The 19,814-nt window shown below is 43.1% G+C and overlaps 1 protein-coding gene across 1 annotated transcript; it reads left to right on the top strand.

Annotated features, from left to right (window-relative positions):
• The first annotated feature begins 16,855 nt into the window (after nucleotides 1–16,855).
• On the top strand, nucleotides 16,856–19,569 carry TMEM74 (transmembrane protein 74). The gene is made up of 2 exons (XM_020783469.3): nucleotides 16,856–17,073; nucleotides 18,287–19,569. Exon 2 carries the CDS (start codon nucleotides 18,487–18,489, stop codon nucleotides 19,426–19,428), a length of 942 nt encoding a protein of 313 aa, XP_020639128.3. The 5' UTR covers nucleotides 16,856–17,073; nucleotides 18,287–18,486; the 3' UTR covers nucleotides 19,429–19,569.
• Nucleotides 19,570–19,814: the final 245 nt, after the last annotated feature.

Below are 19,814 nucleotides of genomic sequence, written 5' to 3'. Positions count from 1 at the left end.
TGATGGTGGTACTGACTTGATGATCAACATGCAAATGTGATTCATTTTTATCCGCCAGGCAAAATGTGATGCACAACACAGCAAAAAGTTAAAAAGCAATTTGCAGGGACTTTCTGTATATGTATCGCTCCTCCTACAGAGGGAATAAAGATATCAAGATCCTTTAAGGAGGAAGTTTGTGTCCATTCACTATAACTAGATGGACTCCTTGACATTCTTAAGCTAAACACTTTCTAAGCCTCTGGCAAAATCTGATCTCCTGCATCACTGACTTAAAAAAAAACAAACTGTTGATTTCACCATTTCCTAAACCCATTGAGCCATGTCCAAAGATATTTCTTTTGACACTTGATTATGAGATCTTATTTTATTTTATTTTTCCTTAGGGGAGTGCGTATAGCCCTGAACAAAAGCCATCTCTGATTCAGAGTTAACAGTTTGATGTCTGAGTTCTTCTTTTATATTGAAGAGTCATTTCTGGAGTAGTGGTGCTCTTTTCAGATATATTCCTCTTCTTCGTCTGCCAGCTTGTTGTAATATCAGCCCCTCTTGATTTCTTCTCTTTATAAACAAGTTTTTAACCATGTGTACTGCTTGCACTAACAGGGTGATGTATAAATTGGATTAAAATATAAATAAATAAGTTGTGGTGGGCACAGTTAAAACTGGTGCACCAGCTATGCCTGTTCCTTCAGGTGTCTGATTTGGCTATAGTGACACATGCCTGAGTTACATCCTCTTCGATCATCATAATTCGCTCTACATGGGACTGCCTTTGAGTCAGAAAGTCAGTCAGAAAAGTTCAGCTGGTTCAAAATGCAGCAGCCAGATTACTGACTGGGGCCAGTTATAGGGAGCATATAGTGTCCCTACTACCACAACTGTACTGGCTACCAGTCCATTTCTGGGCCCTATGCAAAATGCTGGTTATTACCCATAAAGCTCTATATGGCTTGGGTCCAGGCTTCCTGAAAGATAAAACCTTCTTGGTTCTTAAGGTCATCAGAAGAGGCCCTCCACTGAGTCCCATTGCCAACAGAGGCAATTTTGATCGGGATACGAGACAGGGCCTTCTCTGTGGTTGCTCCCCTTATAAGATGCTCTCCTTCAGTAGGTCAGGTTGGGCTCCCTCCCACCTGAGGCCACATTAGATACTGATGGGAAGCAAGCCCTGATGAACAAGTCAGGAGGATTGTGGTCAGACTGGACAATACAGTTTGCATGTTTTTAGAAGGAGAGCTGCAGGCAACGCCAGGAAAGGGCCTGAAGTAACCCCTAGAAATTGCCCAGACAGAAGCACCACATGCTCTACTTAAAGAGCCATGTGCTCAGCAGAACAGGGAGAGGTGTGGCCTTAACAGGAAGAGCCGTGTGATTGGCTTAATAGAAAGGGGAGTGTCCTGATTACTGCTGAGGGCTATAAGTAGTAGCTGTGAGTTCTGGTAGGGCTTTTTGATTCCTGACTCCGGGCAGAGCACAGTTGACAAATAAAGCTAAAGGCAGAGCCAGGGAGCTCATGACAGGATAGCAAACAGGGAGTTCGCTGGGGTTGGCCAAGGGGGAGGCCCCCAACAAAAATTTTTTTGTTCCTTTCGGAATACATACAAGTACATTGCAACTAACAAAACAAGAGGGACAGGTATCCTAAACAAATCATTGAAAGTAAAAAAAGCTAGAATGGATTATGGAAGGTGGGGACAATTCAGTTGTGGTTACCTGGAAAGTTTGTGTTATGTTTGTCTTTGTTCCTGAGTATAAAATGCTGTATACATGTAACAAGTGTAAACTTGTGCCACTGTTAGAAGAGAAAGTCAGAGAGGAAAATGCCGTAGAGGCTACAAACATAGTGGAGGAACCACCATGGAAAAGAATCGCAGTCAGGCCCATTTCATGATGATGCATGGAGATGAGCCTTCTTGAAGTTCCTCCTAGGCAAACCTCCTAGAATCTTCTAGCAGAGTATGAAACTGGTCACAGAATTCAGCTGTCAGAAGACCTGAGCTTCCAGTGCTTTCAACTGCCATGATATTCTGTGTAGATAATATTTCCCTAATAAAAACTTAGCACATGGAAAGACATAGTGTCAGTGGATGGAAATGCCTGTTCCCCACAGAGCTTTCTACCCTGCTTTGTGACTAACAGAGAAGGAATAAATCAAGCAAAATGGTAGATTGTGCAAAAGAAAAAAAAACAGTCCAGGGCTATGCACACCTATGTGGAAATCTCATTTAAATTATAATTATTATTTCCAAGTAAGTGTGTAGGGAATCTCAGAGAAAGTCATGCAGGTATTCTTATGCTACATCACTGACACAAGCTGACACTCTTTCTTTTTTGCAGAATGACACATCTCTCTTCCTATGAGTTACCAGTTCTTCCAACTCTGCTCCTTCTATGTAGGTAAATGGACAATGCAGATTTTCACAATCCTGGGGTAGCCTTATACACAAATCCTCACCTTCTACAAAATAAATAAACAGGAGGAAGGGTTTGGCTATGTTAGACCCAATATAGCTCAGTAGGACGCATGCCTGGCTATGGAGCCAGGGTCCAGTTCTTCAAAAAATCCCGCTGTACTTCCTAAGAGGAGGAGTGTGGATAACAAATGGGGTTAAGTGTCCTGCCACCAGTGTCAGCTTGCACAAGCTTCACGGTCCAAGAGTGACACCAGAAGGAGGACCTGAGAATCCACATCTGAGCATTTTATACCTAGAAAAACCTGGGAGGGTCACCACAACTCTGAATTGATGTGATAGCACATAATTAATCACTATGTCAATGAATAATTTTGTTTAGCTAAGAAAAATGTACCTGGTAGAATCTAGTTTGAGAAGAGGTAGCCATGTTAGCCTGCGCTAACATATCAGGCCAAAAAACAAAAGAAAAATAAAAAAGACGTAAGCATTGTGGCCACTTAAAGACCAATTGCTATATTTTAATATGACCTTTTTTTTGTCTGAGGAAGTGGACTTTGTCCATGAAAGCTCACATTATATTATACCACTTAGTCTTTAAGGTGCCATAACATTTCTGTCATCTTTATTAATTTTTCTTTTGTTTATGGCCTGGTTCAATCTATTTTCTCACTGTATTGATTACACTTCTTCCTTCAACAACACTGGAGTTAGAGGTGATGGATCCCTGTGTAGTTCAAAATCCATATATAACTTTTATGCCCCCCCCAAATATAAGTAAAGCTTCTACTAGAGGGGGGAAATGGAGGTTTAATCTCTCCTCTCCTCCCCACAAAGGAGCAGTGCACCACTGTAACCTCCTCTGACCTGCCTCCCAGCATGCCTCAGCATGCTCTCTGGCTGTGACATGGAGCTGCTATACCAGGAGACGGGTCCGGCCAGACCAGGAGCCACAACACGATCCATGACAAGGGGCCACCTTTCTCAAGTCAGTTCCTGGAGATGAATAGCAGCACAGTATTCACTGGGTATTTTTATTGAAATGCTTAGCTATTTATTTGTTAAAAATATATATATGTATAACCACAACAGTGCTCCTTGGACCTGTGCCAGTCAAGGGAGAAGTGTATAAAGACATTATAAAACATACTTTAAACCCCGATTAAAACACATTAAAAAAAAATACAATTCCTCCCATGCAGAGGACTGCTCAGTCCATTTGTAGATCCAGCATTTCGTATGTTCCATAAAGTTGTTCCCCTTTCCAGACACAGGTACAATGTGTTTGCTCTTGCAGATCTCTAACTGTTCATGCTGCTTAATGCTGAGTAGCGCTTGGTGTGTCCTCCTACAGGATACTACAAATGACATGCATAATTAATAAAGCATAAAAATAGTTCTTAGCATTTTATTGCTTCCGCTGGGGCGCAGGGAGTCAGTAGGAGGAGGAGACTCTCAAAATAAATATTGTTCATTATGTCAGATCTTTTCAGCTTGAGTCCTGGGTTTGCCTTTTATTAGAATCATTAAAACTGATGGGTTTCAAACAGCCCTTCTGCAGAGGCTAAGCAGGCTTTGTAAAGAAACCCATCTGCAAGACACAGGTTATGTTTCGCCAAGTTCAGAAAACAAAGGTATTTGTTAAACAACAGACAACTGTTCTGCATATTTATTCACTGGGTTAAATAAGGTTTAGCCCAGGGTGACCACTTATGTACTGGCAAAAAGAAAAAAAACCACATTTACTACACACACAGCTGGCTGAGTAGTGGTTTAGGTATCTTGCTGCGGAGCCAGAGATCGGGTGTTTAATTCCACATTATGACTCCTAGAGGAAGAGCCAGCCTGTGTAACCATGGGCAAGCTGCATCATCCCAAACCTGCCCATAGAAGAAGGGAATGGTAAACCACTTCTGTGTATTCTCTATCTAGAAAACCCTGGAAAGGGTTGCCATAAAACAGAATTGACTTGACGGCACCCAGTTATTATTATATCACACACACACAAAGAAGATGCTGCCTCTCAGAGAGGATGCAGGTACTAATTAACATGTAGATACAAATTTAGGCATTGTTGTTGTTTAGTCGTTTAGTCATGTCCGACTCTTCGTGACCCCAGGGACCAGATAACACCAGGCCCTCCTGTCTTCCACTGCCTCCCGGAGCTTGGTCAAATTCATGTTGGTAGCTTTGATGAAACTGTCCAACCATCTCATCCTCTGTCATCCCCTTCTCCTCTTGCCTTCATGCTTCCCCAACATCAGGGTCTTTTCCAGGGAGTCTTCTCATGAGATGGCCAAAGTATTGGAGCCTCAGCTCCAGGATCAGTCCTTCCAGTGAGCACTCAGGGTTGATTTCCTTTAGAATGGATAGGTTTGTTCTCCTTGCAGTCCAGGGGACTCTCAAGACCCTCCTCCGGCACCACAATTCAAAAGCATCAATTCTTTGGCGGTTGGCTTTCTTTATGGTCCAGCTCTCACTTCCATACATCACTACAGAAAAAAACATAGCTTTGACTATTCGGACTTTTGTTGGCAAGGTGATGTCTCTGCTTTTTAAGATGCCATCGAGGTTTGTCATTGCTTTCCTCCCAAGAAGCAGGCTTCTTTTAATTTCATGGCTGCTGTTACCATCTGCAGTGATGTACGCAGTATTTGGGCATACTTGCTATAATTAAATAGATATGGACGTCCAGTTTCCAAACCTTCATGTCCTTTAAAAGTCTAGGGAAAAACGTGGTGCACAGCTTTCTTAAGATTCCTATGAGGCTGCTGCATATATCTCGGTAAAATAATTTCCACTTGCCAACCTGCATGAGGCACCTATAATCTGTAGTCAAGGCTCAAGAATCAACCTATTTCCCAAGTGAGATCTTGCCGTTTTAGGAACTAAATGGTTGGCTTAAGCCAAAGATATATATTAAAATAAATAGTCTCTTAGGATTTAATGAAGTATGTTGGCTGTGGGTGTAGAAGGCTTAGAAACTAATGAGAAATACTGTCCAAAAAAAAAAAAGTCAGTGAAATATGGCTTATGGAACTGCATGTGTTAAACAGAACAATAAAACTCCAAGTGACATATATCAGAGGTTCTCTGTGGTACAACCTTGCCACAGAGCCAGCTAATGCATAGCTAAATTTATGGCCAGCAGTAGTTAAGATTCTACTTATGAAGCTACTTAGCTAATGATTCTGTGAGGTTGGCCAGACATATAACACAGAAGCAATTTCATAATAAGCTCCATGGCAAAGCTAAAAGCTCTTTGTCTGAGTCAACTCTGACATGATTTCAAGAGGGGGCAAGTCCTGATAGAAATGTAGGTATTATATTTAGCAGACTTGCAAATGTCTGAAACTTCTAAGCTTCCCTTTCTTCCCTCTTGGGATTGGCAGTATCAATGGCATGTGTATCACATTTGTTTCTCGCTCACTCACCCACCATCTACCTGCCTGCTTTGTCCTTTGAAAGAATGTGATGCTTCTTTCCCACCCCCTTGGTGATTCCTGCTGTTTGCCTCAAGTTTGAAAGCACCTTGCAAATATTGATGGTCCCAGAGCACTTCGGATGTGCACACAAAGGAATAATGCAGATAAACCACCTGTCAGCTTTAAAAATGGAAAAGGGATAAAACAGAACCATGCATGGGTAACTGCAGTAGGTGAAGCAACTTTATTTTAAATAGGAAGATTTCCAACCTAACTCTACAGCATGCCCTAACCTCCCACCAAGAATAGCTTAATCCAGCTTTCCTGCTGGTATATAGTCCCCAACTCCACACCTCCCAGACTACATCTCCTACCATCCCCCACCAGCATTAGCATTGGCCCAAGATATGCTTTCTTGCCCCAAGCCGGGATCTTCCAGATACACTGAATTACATTTCTCATTATCCCCAGCCAGTATGGTCATTGGCCATGATGGCTGGGGATAACAGAATTTGTAGTCTCCAACACCACTAGAAGGCACCAGCTTTAGGGCCCCTCTGCAGTTGTGCAATGCCCTCCCCTTTGGAGGGTCCAACTGGTACTAGCTTTGGCCTCATTTTCATGCCAAGTCAAACACCTGGCTGTTCATTCATCTCTTTTTGGCCAAGACTTAGTGTTGACCTTATGGATAATGAGCTTTATTCTCTGTTCGTTTTACTCCATTTTAATTACGTAGAATTCTTTTCTGCTGTTCAAATTGTTCAATAACTGTTTTACATTCACATTTATTTTCTGTCTCTTTTCTTGAGATCTTTAAACATACGTACATTTACCTACCTACCTACCTACCTACCTACCTACCTACCTACCTACCTACCTACCTAAAGTTCAGCATCCATGCAGGGCATTCCTCTCTCCCAGCTGTAGGTCCCTCTCCATTCATTGTTTCCTGATCTTCAACTGGCATTTGATAATCCGCTGCCACTGAGTATGATCAGTCCTCCAGAGACTGCTTTGGGAAGACTTTCCATGTTTAGGACACTTTTTTTGAAAGAAAGAAAAATACTACAAACCTCCAGGTTATCCACAAATATGCCAGGTACTGCTTCTTTGTAAGGATCAAAAAGAGATGTTAAGAAACATGACAGTTCCAATTAGCGCATTTCCCCTCCAACAATGGGAAACAGATATGTGTGCTTGTACAGCTTTACATGCATATTTAGCTTGTATTTACCATTCAGTGAGTGATCCCAAAACAAAGCACACTAAATGCAAGATAAGCAGCTGATGAAAATTGCATGCTATGACAAACAGCGATCTTTCACCAACTGAGGGAGCACCATTTCTAAAGATGTGCTACATACATTATCTAGTTTAATCCTCAGTGGCTTTGCTTTGTCTTTATTTCTCTTGACATTGTCCACTTAAGTTAAGCATTTGTGATTTTTGATCAATATGCCGATATTAAACATATGATTTTCTTGTAATCTTATCCTCTGTTTTGTGGGGGGGGGAACCATTAAATGGCACCCCATGTTGTATCCTCTCAACAAATTCATGAAGAGGGTCAGACAGAGAGAGAGTTCATGGCCTATATTTGAAACAACAACTGCAGGCACACTTAACTGAGCAGTTAGGGAAAGTCCAATAAACACATTAAGACTTACTTCTGAGTAAACCTGCAATAGGAATGCACTGTCACTGAGATTTAAAGCCAATAAGACATTTGGACTCAGCTTTCCTGGAACCAGGATACCCTTATTTACAACCAACATTAAACTGTATTTTAGTTGTCTAGATGTAATGGGGATCCATGGTTTAAATTAACTACAGCAGAAGCACTGAATTAATGAATACGAGGTTTATGTGTCCAACATTGATCATCTCAATCAGCAAAGAACTCACATGTTTTCCTTTAACACCTCTAAAATGTACAGCCTCTTATCTGGACATTCATGTTAAGTCATATAAAACCCCATTCTGTCACCTGTAATATATATTTTACTGAAGGCTCCATATCCTTGGCTTGTCACAAACAGCAACCTTCACTTTCTCCCCTCATCCATAATGTGATCTGTGCAGAACTTCAAAGATACGGAACCATCCATAAGCAGTCTCTTCTCAAAATATTAAATTATAACATATCAGCTTTGTTGTAACACATAACTTTATAACAGACTAAAAAGGGACACTATAAGACAGAATTGACTTGGAGGCACCTTATTATTATTACGGGGTATCTGAGGTTAAAATCTTACCGCTTGGGTTATGTGAAGGCTAAAAGAAGCCACACAATCACTTATTTGTAGCATTTCAGGTGGGAAATGAGAGCAGATCAGCTAATGTTATAAAAAATCGTGTTTTAAAAGGAAGACAATCCCAGACTTCATTTGTATAATCTAAAACTACACAACACAAAGGAAAAGGAAGGAAGAGGAAAGGAAAACAACAACAACAACAACAAAAAGGGACAATGAACTCCTGGATAGCTCATGCATCTGGCTGCAGAGAGAGAGGATGGATGGACTGAGCGATCCACAGGGTCCCTTCGAGTTCTGCAGCTCTAAGATGATGATCATTTCTTCCTGTTATGATGTCCCTCAGTTTGTTGGAATGATGTTAGATGATAACTGTGGAAGAGGCAAAGATGAAGGAACTGGCTTATTAGGAGACCTGGTGAAAAACCAACTTTCCTTCTCCACTCATAGTGTAAATATCAGGCAGATAATTCAGGCTGTGAAAAATGTCACCTTCCTTCATGCTCCCTTCCATCAGGGTCATGTGTCCTATCATACGGGCAACCATCTGTCAGAGCCGCGTTGATTTGGATTCCTGCATTGAGCAGGGGGTTGGACTTGAGGGCCTTATGGGCTCCTTCCAACTCAGTTATTCTATTATTCTGTTTGAAGGCATCAGCTCTCTTTTTAAAGGTTCCATCCATCTGAAGACCAGCAGTCGTAAGATCGAATCCACGCGACGGAGTGAGCGCCTGTCGGTTGTCCCAACTCCCGCCAACCTAGCGGTTCGAAAGCATGTAAATGCGAGTAGATAAATAGGGACCACCTCGGTGGGAAGGTAACAGCGTTCCGGGTCTAAGTCGCACTGGCCATGTGACCACGGAAGATTGTCTTCAGACAAAATGCTGGCTCTATGGCTTGGAAACGGGGATGAGCACCGCCCCCTAGAGTCGAACACGACTGGACAAAAATTGTCAAGGGGAACCTTTACCTTTACCTTCCATCTGAAGGACCATCCGGAGCAATCCAAACTTAAAAACTTTACCAGGTATGTGTCGCTACCTATAGATTAGGGTACACCAGTTTTATGCATGTCTGTATCCTCGTGTGACCTCTTTTAGTGTGATGTGTTTCCTCTACCTGAACAATGCTGAAATAGCTTCCCCTGCCTTCCAGTTTTCATTCTGCTTTCCTTCCCAAGGAGCTTTCTTAATCTCTTGGGATTCTGAAGATGTGCTTGAAAGTGTGTGGTGTTTCTTAAGAGCAATGGGCATTGTCCTTAGGGGACTGTTGTAACTAAGTGGTTGAGAATTAGTGCTTTTCCTAGTTTGATTTTCTATGGGATCTCCAGGGGATAGGCATGAGTCAGTACAGAGAGGAATTCATCAGAAAAGTCACAAAAATCTGAGTAGCCCCCAAACAGAATGACCAATGGACTGGCTTAATACAACGCAGCATTGTGTGTTAATTAAAAGATGAGGCTTTAATACCCAATATCGGTGGGTGGCACAAAGGGTGACAGGCAGAGCCAGGAGCAGAAGTGGATATTCACATAGATGTGTGTATTCACATTCACAGGCCCTTGTTTATGCATACACTTCCTCAACTCCTTCATTCCCTCCACAACTCAGCAGGAGAAAAAAGACAACTTCATCTGAAGTTTTAAAATGTTCCTACCTGCTCTTCTCTTCCCCAAAGCACACACTCACGCAGTAGAACAAAAGAGAAGGTAAAGGTGCAGAGGGGAGAGAGAGAGAGAAGGACAAAACTGATTTAAAATTAAATTCTGGACTACTGGCAGCTTTTCAATTGGTGTGAAATTTCATTGCCTCCCAATATGATATACATCTAAACCCTTGCTCTCCCCCTCTCTGCATTAGCTTCCTGCCCACCACTGGCTTCACGACAGATGGACATGATGGTAAGTCCAGGGCAATGCAGTCCCCAAGACAACAGCTAGTATATGGAATGTTACTGAACTGTTGTCGTGCGGTGCACAGAGATACAGTTAGGAAGGCTTGGATTCAAATGCTCCTGCAGTCATGAAATGTATCTGATGACCTTGGACCAGTCACATCACCCAGGCTGTTGTGAAGAATAAGTGCTACCATCTTAAACTCAGTGGCGGACATAAAATTAGAACTACCGGTACAAGTAAAGAATAAATGCAGTCAGTACAATGTTGGCACAGCGTTCCCTGGTGCTCCAGTACTGAAAGAAAGTAAGGAGTTATTACACTTGTTTCTTAATTCTGACATGCTGTGTCTTTCCCCCTGCCAGTACTGCTCAATGACAGAAAATGCTCAGATAAAAGTTAAATTCTGCCACAAGACTCTGCAGAAGAAAACCACAGGGGTCAAATGTATAACATTAATTTCTCCACATTGTCATTTTGTTTCTTTAATGCTTTGTTAACTGGACATTAGGGTGAGATGATGCATCTATCAATTGTCCAACCATTTCCTCAGGGGTAGCCATATCTGTTGAAGCAACCTGGTGAAGTTGGCAGCAGTCAGTTAAAGTGTAATTTATTGATAAGGTGTGTGAGACTCAAAGACAGTTGGAGAGAAGAAGTCATAGAATTAAGGTGTGTCCTAGGTTCTTTTCCCCTCTTAGAGGGGAAAAGGAAGGAATATGGGGCAAAAACCCTATTATAGCATATTAATTGGTAAGAATAGTTCGTTTTCGTTTAGTCATTTAGTCGTGTCCGACTCTTCGTGACCCCATGGACCAGAGCACGCCAGGCCCTCCTATCTTCCACTGCCTCCCGGAGTTGGGTCAGATTCATGTTGGTTGCTTCGGTGACACTGTCCAACCATCTCATCCTCTGTCGTCCCCTTCTCCTCTTGCCTTCACACTTTCCCAACATTAAGGTCTTTTCCAGGGAGTCCTCTCTTCTCATGAGATGGCCAAAGTATTGGAGCCTCAGCTTCAGGATCTGTCCTTCCAGTGAGCACTCAGGGTTGATTTCCTTTAGAATTGATAGGTTTGTTCTCCTTGCAGTCCAGGGGACTCTCAAGAGCCTCCTCCAGCACCACAATTCAAAGGCATCAATTCTTCGGTGGTCAGCTTTCTTTATGGTCCAGCTCTCACTTCCATACATCACTACAGGAAAAACCATAGCTTTGACTATTCGGACTTTTGTTGGCAAGGTGATATCTCTGCTTTTTAAGATGCTGTCAAGGTTTGTCATCGCTTTCCTCCTAAGAAGCAGGAATCTTTTAATTTTGGGGCTGCTGTCTCCATCTGCAGTGATTATGGAGCCCAAGAAAGTAAAATCTGTCACTGCCTCCATATCTTCCCTTTCTATTTGCCAGGACGTGATGGGGCCAGTGGCCATGATCTTAGTTTTTTTGATATTGAGTTTCAGACCGTTTTTTGCACTTTCCTCTTTCACCCTTATTACTGTACCCTCATCCCCTTCATGGATTGCTGCCTTGTTGTGGCGAAGGGGCTTGAGTAACTCAGAGAGGCTATGGGCTATGCCGTGCAGGGCGACCCAAGACGGACAGGTCATAGTGGAGAGTTCCGACTAAACGCAATCCACCTGGAGTAGGAACCGGCAATTCCACTCCAGTATCTTTGCCAAGAAAACCCCATGATCACAAACAAAAGGCTAAAAGAATAGTTAATACCAGTCTATTATAAGAACATACTATCTGGGTATACAGTCAGTCCCTCTCACACTCATAGCAGTTCCTTGATGTTCAGTGTCAGACCGTGGAAAAGTTACTTTTTGGAATGCAATTTCCAGAATTCCCCCAGCAGCGTGACCACCCTAGATTCTTTGAAATATAGTCAAAAAAGTAACTTTTCCAAGTTGTGGTCAATGCCAACTTAGCTGCTGTCCAGGGAAGTGTAGATGCAAAAACAAGAAATGGCTGTACAATGTATGTGTGCAGTTGCTAGGCAACCAGTACTGTATTTCCTCTTCTGCCTGTATTTTGCAAATCAACAAACCGTTGCTATGAAAACGCAGCAGGAGTTTTAGGGAAGAATGTCAGACCTGAGAAACACAAAGCAGAAAAGCACTAGCTATAATCCACCTGTTCATTTATTTGTCATTAATGACCAGGGATAAGTTTCTCTTAGGCAATAATTTGGAGTTAAGCCAAATACAGTATTTATTTTCCTTTTGGAAGAAATCTTCTGGAGCTCACTCTTGAACCAAGAGGTAAATGATCTACCAGAAGAAAAAGTTCTTTCCGCAATGATGTGATCAGAACCCTGGACAGCTCACATGGTAATCTCATATAAAGCCATATTATAATATTGTGCTGAAAAACTAGCACTCATAGCCATTTATTCTATTGTATTTTCTATGCTGCCTTTCTCCTGTTGCAGGGTCACAAGAAAATATTTTAAAATCCCAAATAATTAAAACACGCTAATTCAAATTTCAAAACTCCAACACACAATTTTAAAAAAATTATATATTTTGAAACTATAGTCAAAAATGATATAAATCCCATTGATTCAATGGGTCTACTCTAGTTTGGGATACTAGTTGAATATACTAGTATCCCAAATATACCACCTACTCACCTAAGTGAATATACCACCTACTCCCCATTTTATAAATCTAAATGGATTTTTGCCAAGAAAAGACACTGGCCTAATTTTTTCTCTCTAATACTATGACTATCAAATGCCTTACAGTGGTGCCTTGCTAGACGATGTTAATCCATTTCACTGAAATAGCTGTTTTGTGAAATCATTGTCTAGCGAAAAGCATTTCCCTATTGGAATGCATTGAAACCTGTTTAATGCATTCCAATGGGGAGAATTGTTGTTGTCTAGCGAAGATCTGCCATAGGAAAGCTGCTTTGCAAACCACCGATTAGCTGTTTAAATACCTGTCTTGCAAAGCTTAGGTCCTGAAAACACCCATTTTGCGAGCGCGGAGGGAGCTGTCAAAATTGTTGTCTAGCAAAAATTGGTTTGCGAAGCAGGGACCAAACATTGTCCAGCAAAATTCCCCCATAGGAATCACTGTTTTGCAAATCGCTATAGCGATAGCAAAAAGTCAATGTCTAGCGAAAAAACTGTCATGCGGGGTAACTGTCTAGCGAGGCACCACTGTACTTATGATGGTTATAGCCTGTCTCTGGACTCAGAGGCAGTATGGGAAACAAGAGTGGGACAGAGCTTCAGGGAGGCTAAATCCAGGCAAGGAAACAGGGGAAATCGCCATATACTGTATTGAAATAGAACATTGGCCCATCTATTTCCAGCTCTGCCTGGCAGCAGGTCTCCAGGTTTCAGGCCACATTCTTTCTTAAGCCTTACCCTTGAGATTATTGGCATTACCTAGTGGTCTCCCATCAAAGTAGCAATCAGTCCCTAATCTTGCTTAGCTTGCAAAATGTGGTGAGATCATTGGATCCAGGGCCCTCCTGTTCCATTGCCAGTGCTGAAAAAAGATTCAGCTGGTGGTCTAATACAGTGGTTATTAACCTTTGTTACTCAGATGTTTTTGAACTGCAACTCCCAGAAACTCCAACCAGCACAGTTGGTGGTGAAGGCTTCTGGGAGTTGCAGTCCAAAACTCCTGAGTAACCCAAGGTTAAGAACCAGTGGTCTAATATATTTTGCCTATGGAGCAGGAGAAGGCACCCTCTTGTTCTTTGCCTCAGGCAGCAGCAAAGTGTCTTGAGCAAATTAAGCCCTAATCTATTCCCAGAGTTCCAGAAAGCAACATTTTGGATAACAGTTCCCAGCCCAGAATTCTACCAGGCAACATAACCTGTGGTTATGCTGACTAGCAGGATTCCAGGGGCTTCCTTCAAGTTTCAAGAGTAACTTTTCTAGCTGGTCTTGAATCTGCTTCTTATCCCACATCAGGGACTAGAATTCTTGAGAAGTTACACATGAACATATTGCCTGGTACACTGGTTCCCAGCCTTGGGCCCCCATATGTTCTTGGACTACAACTCCCAGAAATCATGGCCAGCACAGCTAGTAATTGTATGTATGTATGTATGTATGTATGTATGTATGTATGTATGTATGTATGTATGTATGTATGTATGTATGTATGTATGTATGTATGTATGTATGTATGTTCCTTGTTTCCCCGAAAACAAGATCTAACCTGAAAATAAGCCCTAGTATGATTTTTCAGGATGCTCGTAATATAAGCCCTACCCCCAAAATAAGCCCCAGTTAAGTGAAACCCTGCCCTCCACCATTGTGCGGCAACCAGAAGAAGATATGACTTTATATGAATAAATGTAGAAAAAAATAAAGCATCCCCTGAAAATGAGCCCTAATGCATTTTTGGAGCAAAAAAAGTAATATAAGATCCTGTCTTATTTTTGGGGAAACTGGGTATGTATGTATTTACTGACCCATTAGAGAACAGCACTATTCTGGATGGTGTGTACATAAAACAACCAAATGGCACAATACCAGCAAAATAAAACAACCAAACAGGACAGAAACTAGCATTAAAACTTAATGGTGACACAAAACAGAGCAGCCATTGTAAGGGTGAAATAACTTCAGAGGAGGCTGCCTTTGAACACCTCTCAAAAGAGATGGGTTTTCAGCAGCCTCTGAAGCGAGGGGGCCAGGTGATTCCAGAGGGATGGTGGAGATGAGGTCTGACCTCTTGTTGAGGATTCTCTGGCTCCCCTTGGCATGGCCACCTGGAGGAGTGGGAGGATCTGATGGCAGAGGAAGATGACCTCGGGGAAAGAGGAGGGCTTTATAAGAAAGAGTCAAGATCTTGAACCTGACCTAGGATGAAACTGGCAACCAGTGCAGGAGAGCCAGGACTGGGGAGATGTGGTCAAATCTGGGAGTTTTAGTCCAAGAACATCTGGGGACCTAAGGCTGGGAAGAGGTGGTCTAGTCTATCAGCTCCAGTGCAGGTTTTTAGACAGAAATGTTTCCTCCTCCATCATCTGCTTCTTGACTTTGAAAAATAAGATTCTAAAAAACACTGGAGATCCTGAGGATTGACTCTATGGACTTCTATGTGCAAACCACATCCTCTACCGTCAAGCATCCGAGCAAGCTGTGACACCCACTAGTTTATCACTTGACCTTGTGACTTCCCCCACTGAGAAACGTTGCCTTTACTGTGACGCCAACAAGCTCTGTCTGACTGATATGAAATGCAGTGGCTGTTTCACACATTCAGGTCCTCCCTGCTTCAGTCAGAGTGTGGTGAATGTGCATGTGTGAATTCAGGGTGGGAAGGAGGAGAGAATGAAAACAGAGAGGAGGCTCTCTCTTTGCTCCTTCTTCTGTCACCTGATCAATCTTACAGGAAGTTTTATTTGGGTTTGCAGAAGGCTCCGTGTTGCTATGCATTCTTTCTCACCACCTTCACACTTGACATCTTTGGCAGAACAAATATATACCATTATAAAGAGTACAAAACAGATTGTGACCGTTTCATGGTTTTCAGTCCAAAACGAAATGCAAGAATCAGAAAGACCTTTCACCTGTAAAGGCTGTGGCTCTCCATTAAAATCTAAGAGCTGAATTACAGTGATCCACCACAGTATTATTACTGCTGTTATTTTCCACTAATGTGTCGCTATTACCGTCTACCTCATATCTCATTACTGTACTTTCTATCCGACTTCCCCCGTGTTCAATAATTCTCAAGTTCTTCTTGCTCTGAATAATCGCTTCATTTGTTCACTTCTTGGATTTCTATCCCACTTTTCTTCCATAGAGCTGGTCAGATAGCTCAGCAATTCATTGAACCAGAGGTTGGGGGGGGGGCTCGATTTCCCTCCTGGCAGTAGAGCCAGCCTGTTTACAAATTTCATTCTTTGTTTGTCTCTTCCTCCTCCCTTTCATTTTCACAACCCTGTGAAGTAGCTCAGGCTGAACAAGATGATATTTAGCTCCTGATCCTAAGTGCCACTAACTCTCAATGTAAACTGATTTGCATTGTATATGGTCTTATGCATTTGACACTCCTTTGGAAGGAGATGATAACTATCTACATACATATGTTACCATGTATTTATCACTTTTGTATTCTTCTAGCACTGATGAGATCTGACGATTACCATTAAATATCAAGGGCAAGTCAGAACCGACTGATAGCAGCCCTAATAGGGCTTCCAAGGTGAAATATTTAAGGAATGGCTTTACCAGTTCCACACCCCCAGTAAGTTTTCTTGACAGATCGGGAATTGAACCCAGGCCTCCTGAGTCCTAGTCCATCAGTCTATCCACTACACCAGTGGTTCCCAACGTTGGGCCTCCAGATGTTCTTGGACTTCAACTCCCAGAAATCCTGGCCAGCAGAGGCGGTCATCAAGGCTTCTGGGAGTTGTAGTCCAAGAACATCTGGAGACCCAACGTTGGGGACCACTGCACTACACTACACTGGGTATCAGAACCTTAACTGTCACCATAGAACCTGTAGTAGATCCTAAAGCAACACACACACACACCAGTCAGATTTACTCACAAGCAAATCCTACTGCTTTCAGGGGACGAGGTTTACTGGTCTTAGGGACTTCAGCCCAAATGCGGTGCTCCGGATTTTGCTGAATTGCAAAACCATTAACCTCGCTAGAACATCCCGCTTCTTCCCTCCTCCAAAATCCTAAATGCAATCAACAACCCCAGGAGCACTAAACGCGGCTCCTGTCAGCCACCTGGAAAATAAATTCTGAGATCCAGCCCGGGGGGAAATCGTGTCTCTGCCTGAGTCCACGCGCGCCCGCGCAAGAACTTTCGAACAGACTTTTTAGCGCACACGACCAGGACTGCATCTCCCAGGATGCAATACGGGGCTCCTCCCAGCTGGCGCATCCCAATTCTCTCTCTCTGTGTGTGTGTCTCTCTCTCTCACGCACACACAGTTTCTCTCCTGCACCCTCCCCTCAAGAGCCAGGACTAGAGAAGACGCGTGGAGGGAGGCTGGTGGCTACAAGTGGCTACCGAGAAGACTTAGCTGGACCAGCCGGGGATGGGCGGTGAGGTCTCCTCCGCTGCCCCAAGGAGGCGGCATAGATGGGACAGGTATGCGAGGAGGGGCAAAGCAGCAGAAGGGACGATCCGGGTCTGGCTAATTGGGATGGTTTGCACTTTGTGGATGAAAAACAAAACTCGGGAAGATAAATAATGGGAAGCGCCTTTTTCTTGATGGAAATGTATCCTTCGGCGGATGAATCCGTTGGTGTCCACAGGGCAACGTTAATTAAAAATTATACGCACCCACGTGGCTTTTAGTTGCAAATGTGCGTGATCTTCATTGCTTTGATTTTTTTATTTTGTGATTTAACGGCTTTATGCTTGGATCTGCTTTTCATTTGTTTTGAATCTGTTTTCATTCTGTTTCCTCGCCTTCGTGGGTGCTGCCTGTCTTTAGAGGAGAGGTGAGATGTAAATGTAGGCAATCGTAATACAGAGTCAAAAAGAGAGACACAAATCCGTACATTTATACTGCTTTTCCTTTACGAATAGATAGATAGATATTTAAACGTCTGCACTGGATCTCTCCCTCTTTCCTCCTCCTTAAAGTAACCGGCGTTTTTCTTTTTCTACCCCAAGTTTTCCTGTTGTGTCATTCGTTGCACCCAGAGAACGTGTCTGCCTTTCTTTGAACCCCCCCCCCCATCCGTCTTTGAGGCATAATTCCATTGCAAGCGTTTTTAATCAGGGCTGGAGATCTGCTTTCGGAAAGTGCTGCTTTCTCTTCTCCTGGGATTATCAGATTTCCATGAGTGAATAGAGATCCTGGATTATTGAGCTACAAGGGATTTGCTTGCCTCTTCCTAATTAGACTCTTCCTTCAAAGGTGGGGGCAAGCTTGTCATTTGTAGGTCTTCCTGGAGTTTGCCCTTTCAGATGACTCCATGGTCTTTGTGCTGATCTGGCATTTTTTATTTTTTTGGTACCTAGAGGTGAAAGTCGTGTGAATATTTGTCCTTTCTTTTTATTTCCAGTGGATTATTTCCATAATTGGATGCTGGTGTCAAAGGTTGATTAGAGTTCCTAATAGATTTTAGATCAGCAAGCGGATTTCAGCTCTAAGTGCTTGATTAAAACAACCACAGTGCTTGTCTTCCTCGCCACTGACACCACTATCCTGCACAAGCACACTGAACAAAATCAGAATAATCATTCGAGTCTACTTAATGTTTCTGCTACACATCTCTTTGTCTCATCATGTCTCGGGATGATGAAGCTTTTTCTCCCCCCCCTCTCCCCTCCCCCTATTTTGCATTTGCAGATTGAAAGGAAATGCACATCTGAAGGAATTTGTTTAATTGGGTAGTCGCTGAGACCAGAAACCCAGCATCAACAGTGTGCAGAAGATTGCTCCGAGAGCTTCCTCCGTGTTACCAAGTGACAATGAGGTTGTAACTAGAGGCACATGCTGAAAGGGAGGCTTGTCACTGGCAAACCGTGGCTTGGTGGAGTGGTGCACTCATGGCATGCATGGAGCTTCTGCATCTTGCCAAAGAGGATAGTCCACCAGTTCGGTGCCACAAAGCAGACTGGAGTTTGCACTCTCCACTGTGTCAGGGACAACTGAGTCAAAGTGAGGAATGGACTAGAGTGCAAGCTATGGATACCGAGTCTGGTGAGGGCCACTGCAAAGCCATCCAGAGGGCAATCAAAGAAGATCCTGCCCAGACTCCTCTTTCCTTTGTTGCCGCCTCATCACTATCCCCAGAAATCATGACCGCAGGTGAGGTCACCTGTCATCCTGTCCTTCCACAAGAAGGAAAACAGGCACTCCAAAAGAGGCCCTGCTGTTGCGAATCGGAGACCTCCTTCATCTGTGTGGACGAAAACGTCAACAATGTGGACCACACAGGAAATCTGGACCCTAGGAGCTTTTGCCAAGACCCAGATCTCCAAAGCCATGGAGTGTCTTGTGGGGAGATGGCCCTCCAATGGCCCTACGACCCACCCTCCTTGGTTTCTGAGGAAGATGATGACACCGGCTCAGAAGACGCTGGTGGGAAGTCTATTGATTATGGTTTTGTCAGTGCCATCTTCTTCCTAGCCAGCGGGATTTTGTTGGTGATCATCTCCTACATAGTTCCCAGAGATGTGACTGTGGACCCCGACACAGTGGCGGCCAGGGAGATGGAGCGGTTGGAGAATGAGAGTGCCAGGATTGGGGCTCACTTAGATAGGTGTGTGATTGCTGGGCTCTGCCTCTTGACCTTGGGCGGTGTTGTGCTGTCTAGTTTGCTCATGATGTCGATGTGGAAAGGAGAACTCTACAGGAGCCACAGGTTCGCTGCTTCCAGGGAATCAGCCAAACTATATGGCTCCTTCAATTTCCGAGTCAAATCCTCTCCCAACGATAATATGGAGTTATCATTAGTCGAGGAGGATATCCTTGTTGCGGATAGTTAGGTTGGCCTTGATGATTTGAGGCTGCAGAGAATGGGGGATTTTATTTTTTCATTAAATGGAACAAATGAGGCTTAACATAGCTGGTATCTCCCAGCAGGAGCCTCCCTTGCCAACAGAGTAAAATGGAAGATTTGCATTGTATAGACGTGTGTTCTTGGGTAAAAAGACAAAAGTGATTATTAATATTGAAAATAACGGGTACTGTTCAATTTGAACTAAGAATGAATAGGGCTCTTGCTCTCTCTTTTTAAAAGATATTATTTGGCCAAAATCTTGAGAATATGAACTTGGAAATAAGTGCCACTGAAAATTGGTGTTATTTAGGGCTAGTTAATGTGTGTATCATTTGCATTTCAGGTTTAACAGCCCCCTCCTTCATCAGCAGG

The sequence above is a fragment of the Pogona vitticeps genome, chromosome 4 (assembly GCF_051106095.1).
Source record: "Pogona vitticeps strain Pit_001003342236 chromosome 4, PviZW2.1, whole genome shotgun sequence".
Classification (NCBI taxonomy): Eukaryota; Metazoa; Chordata; class Lepidosauria; order Squamata; family Agamidae; genus Pogona; species Pogona vitticeps.
Note: the sequence above shows the minus strand (reverse complement) of the source record. Positions and strands in the feature narration are given on the sequence as shown.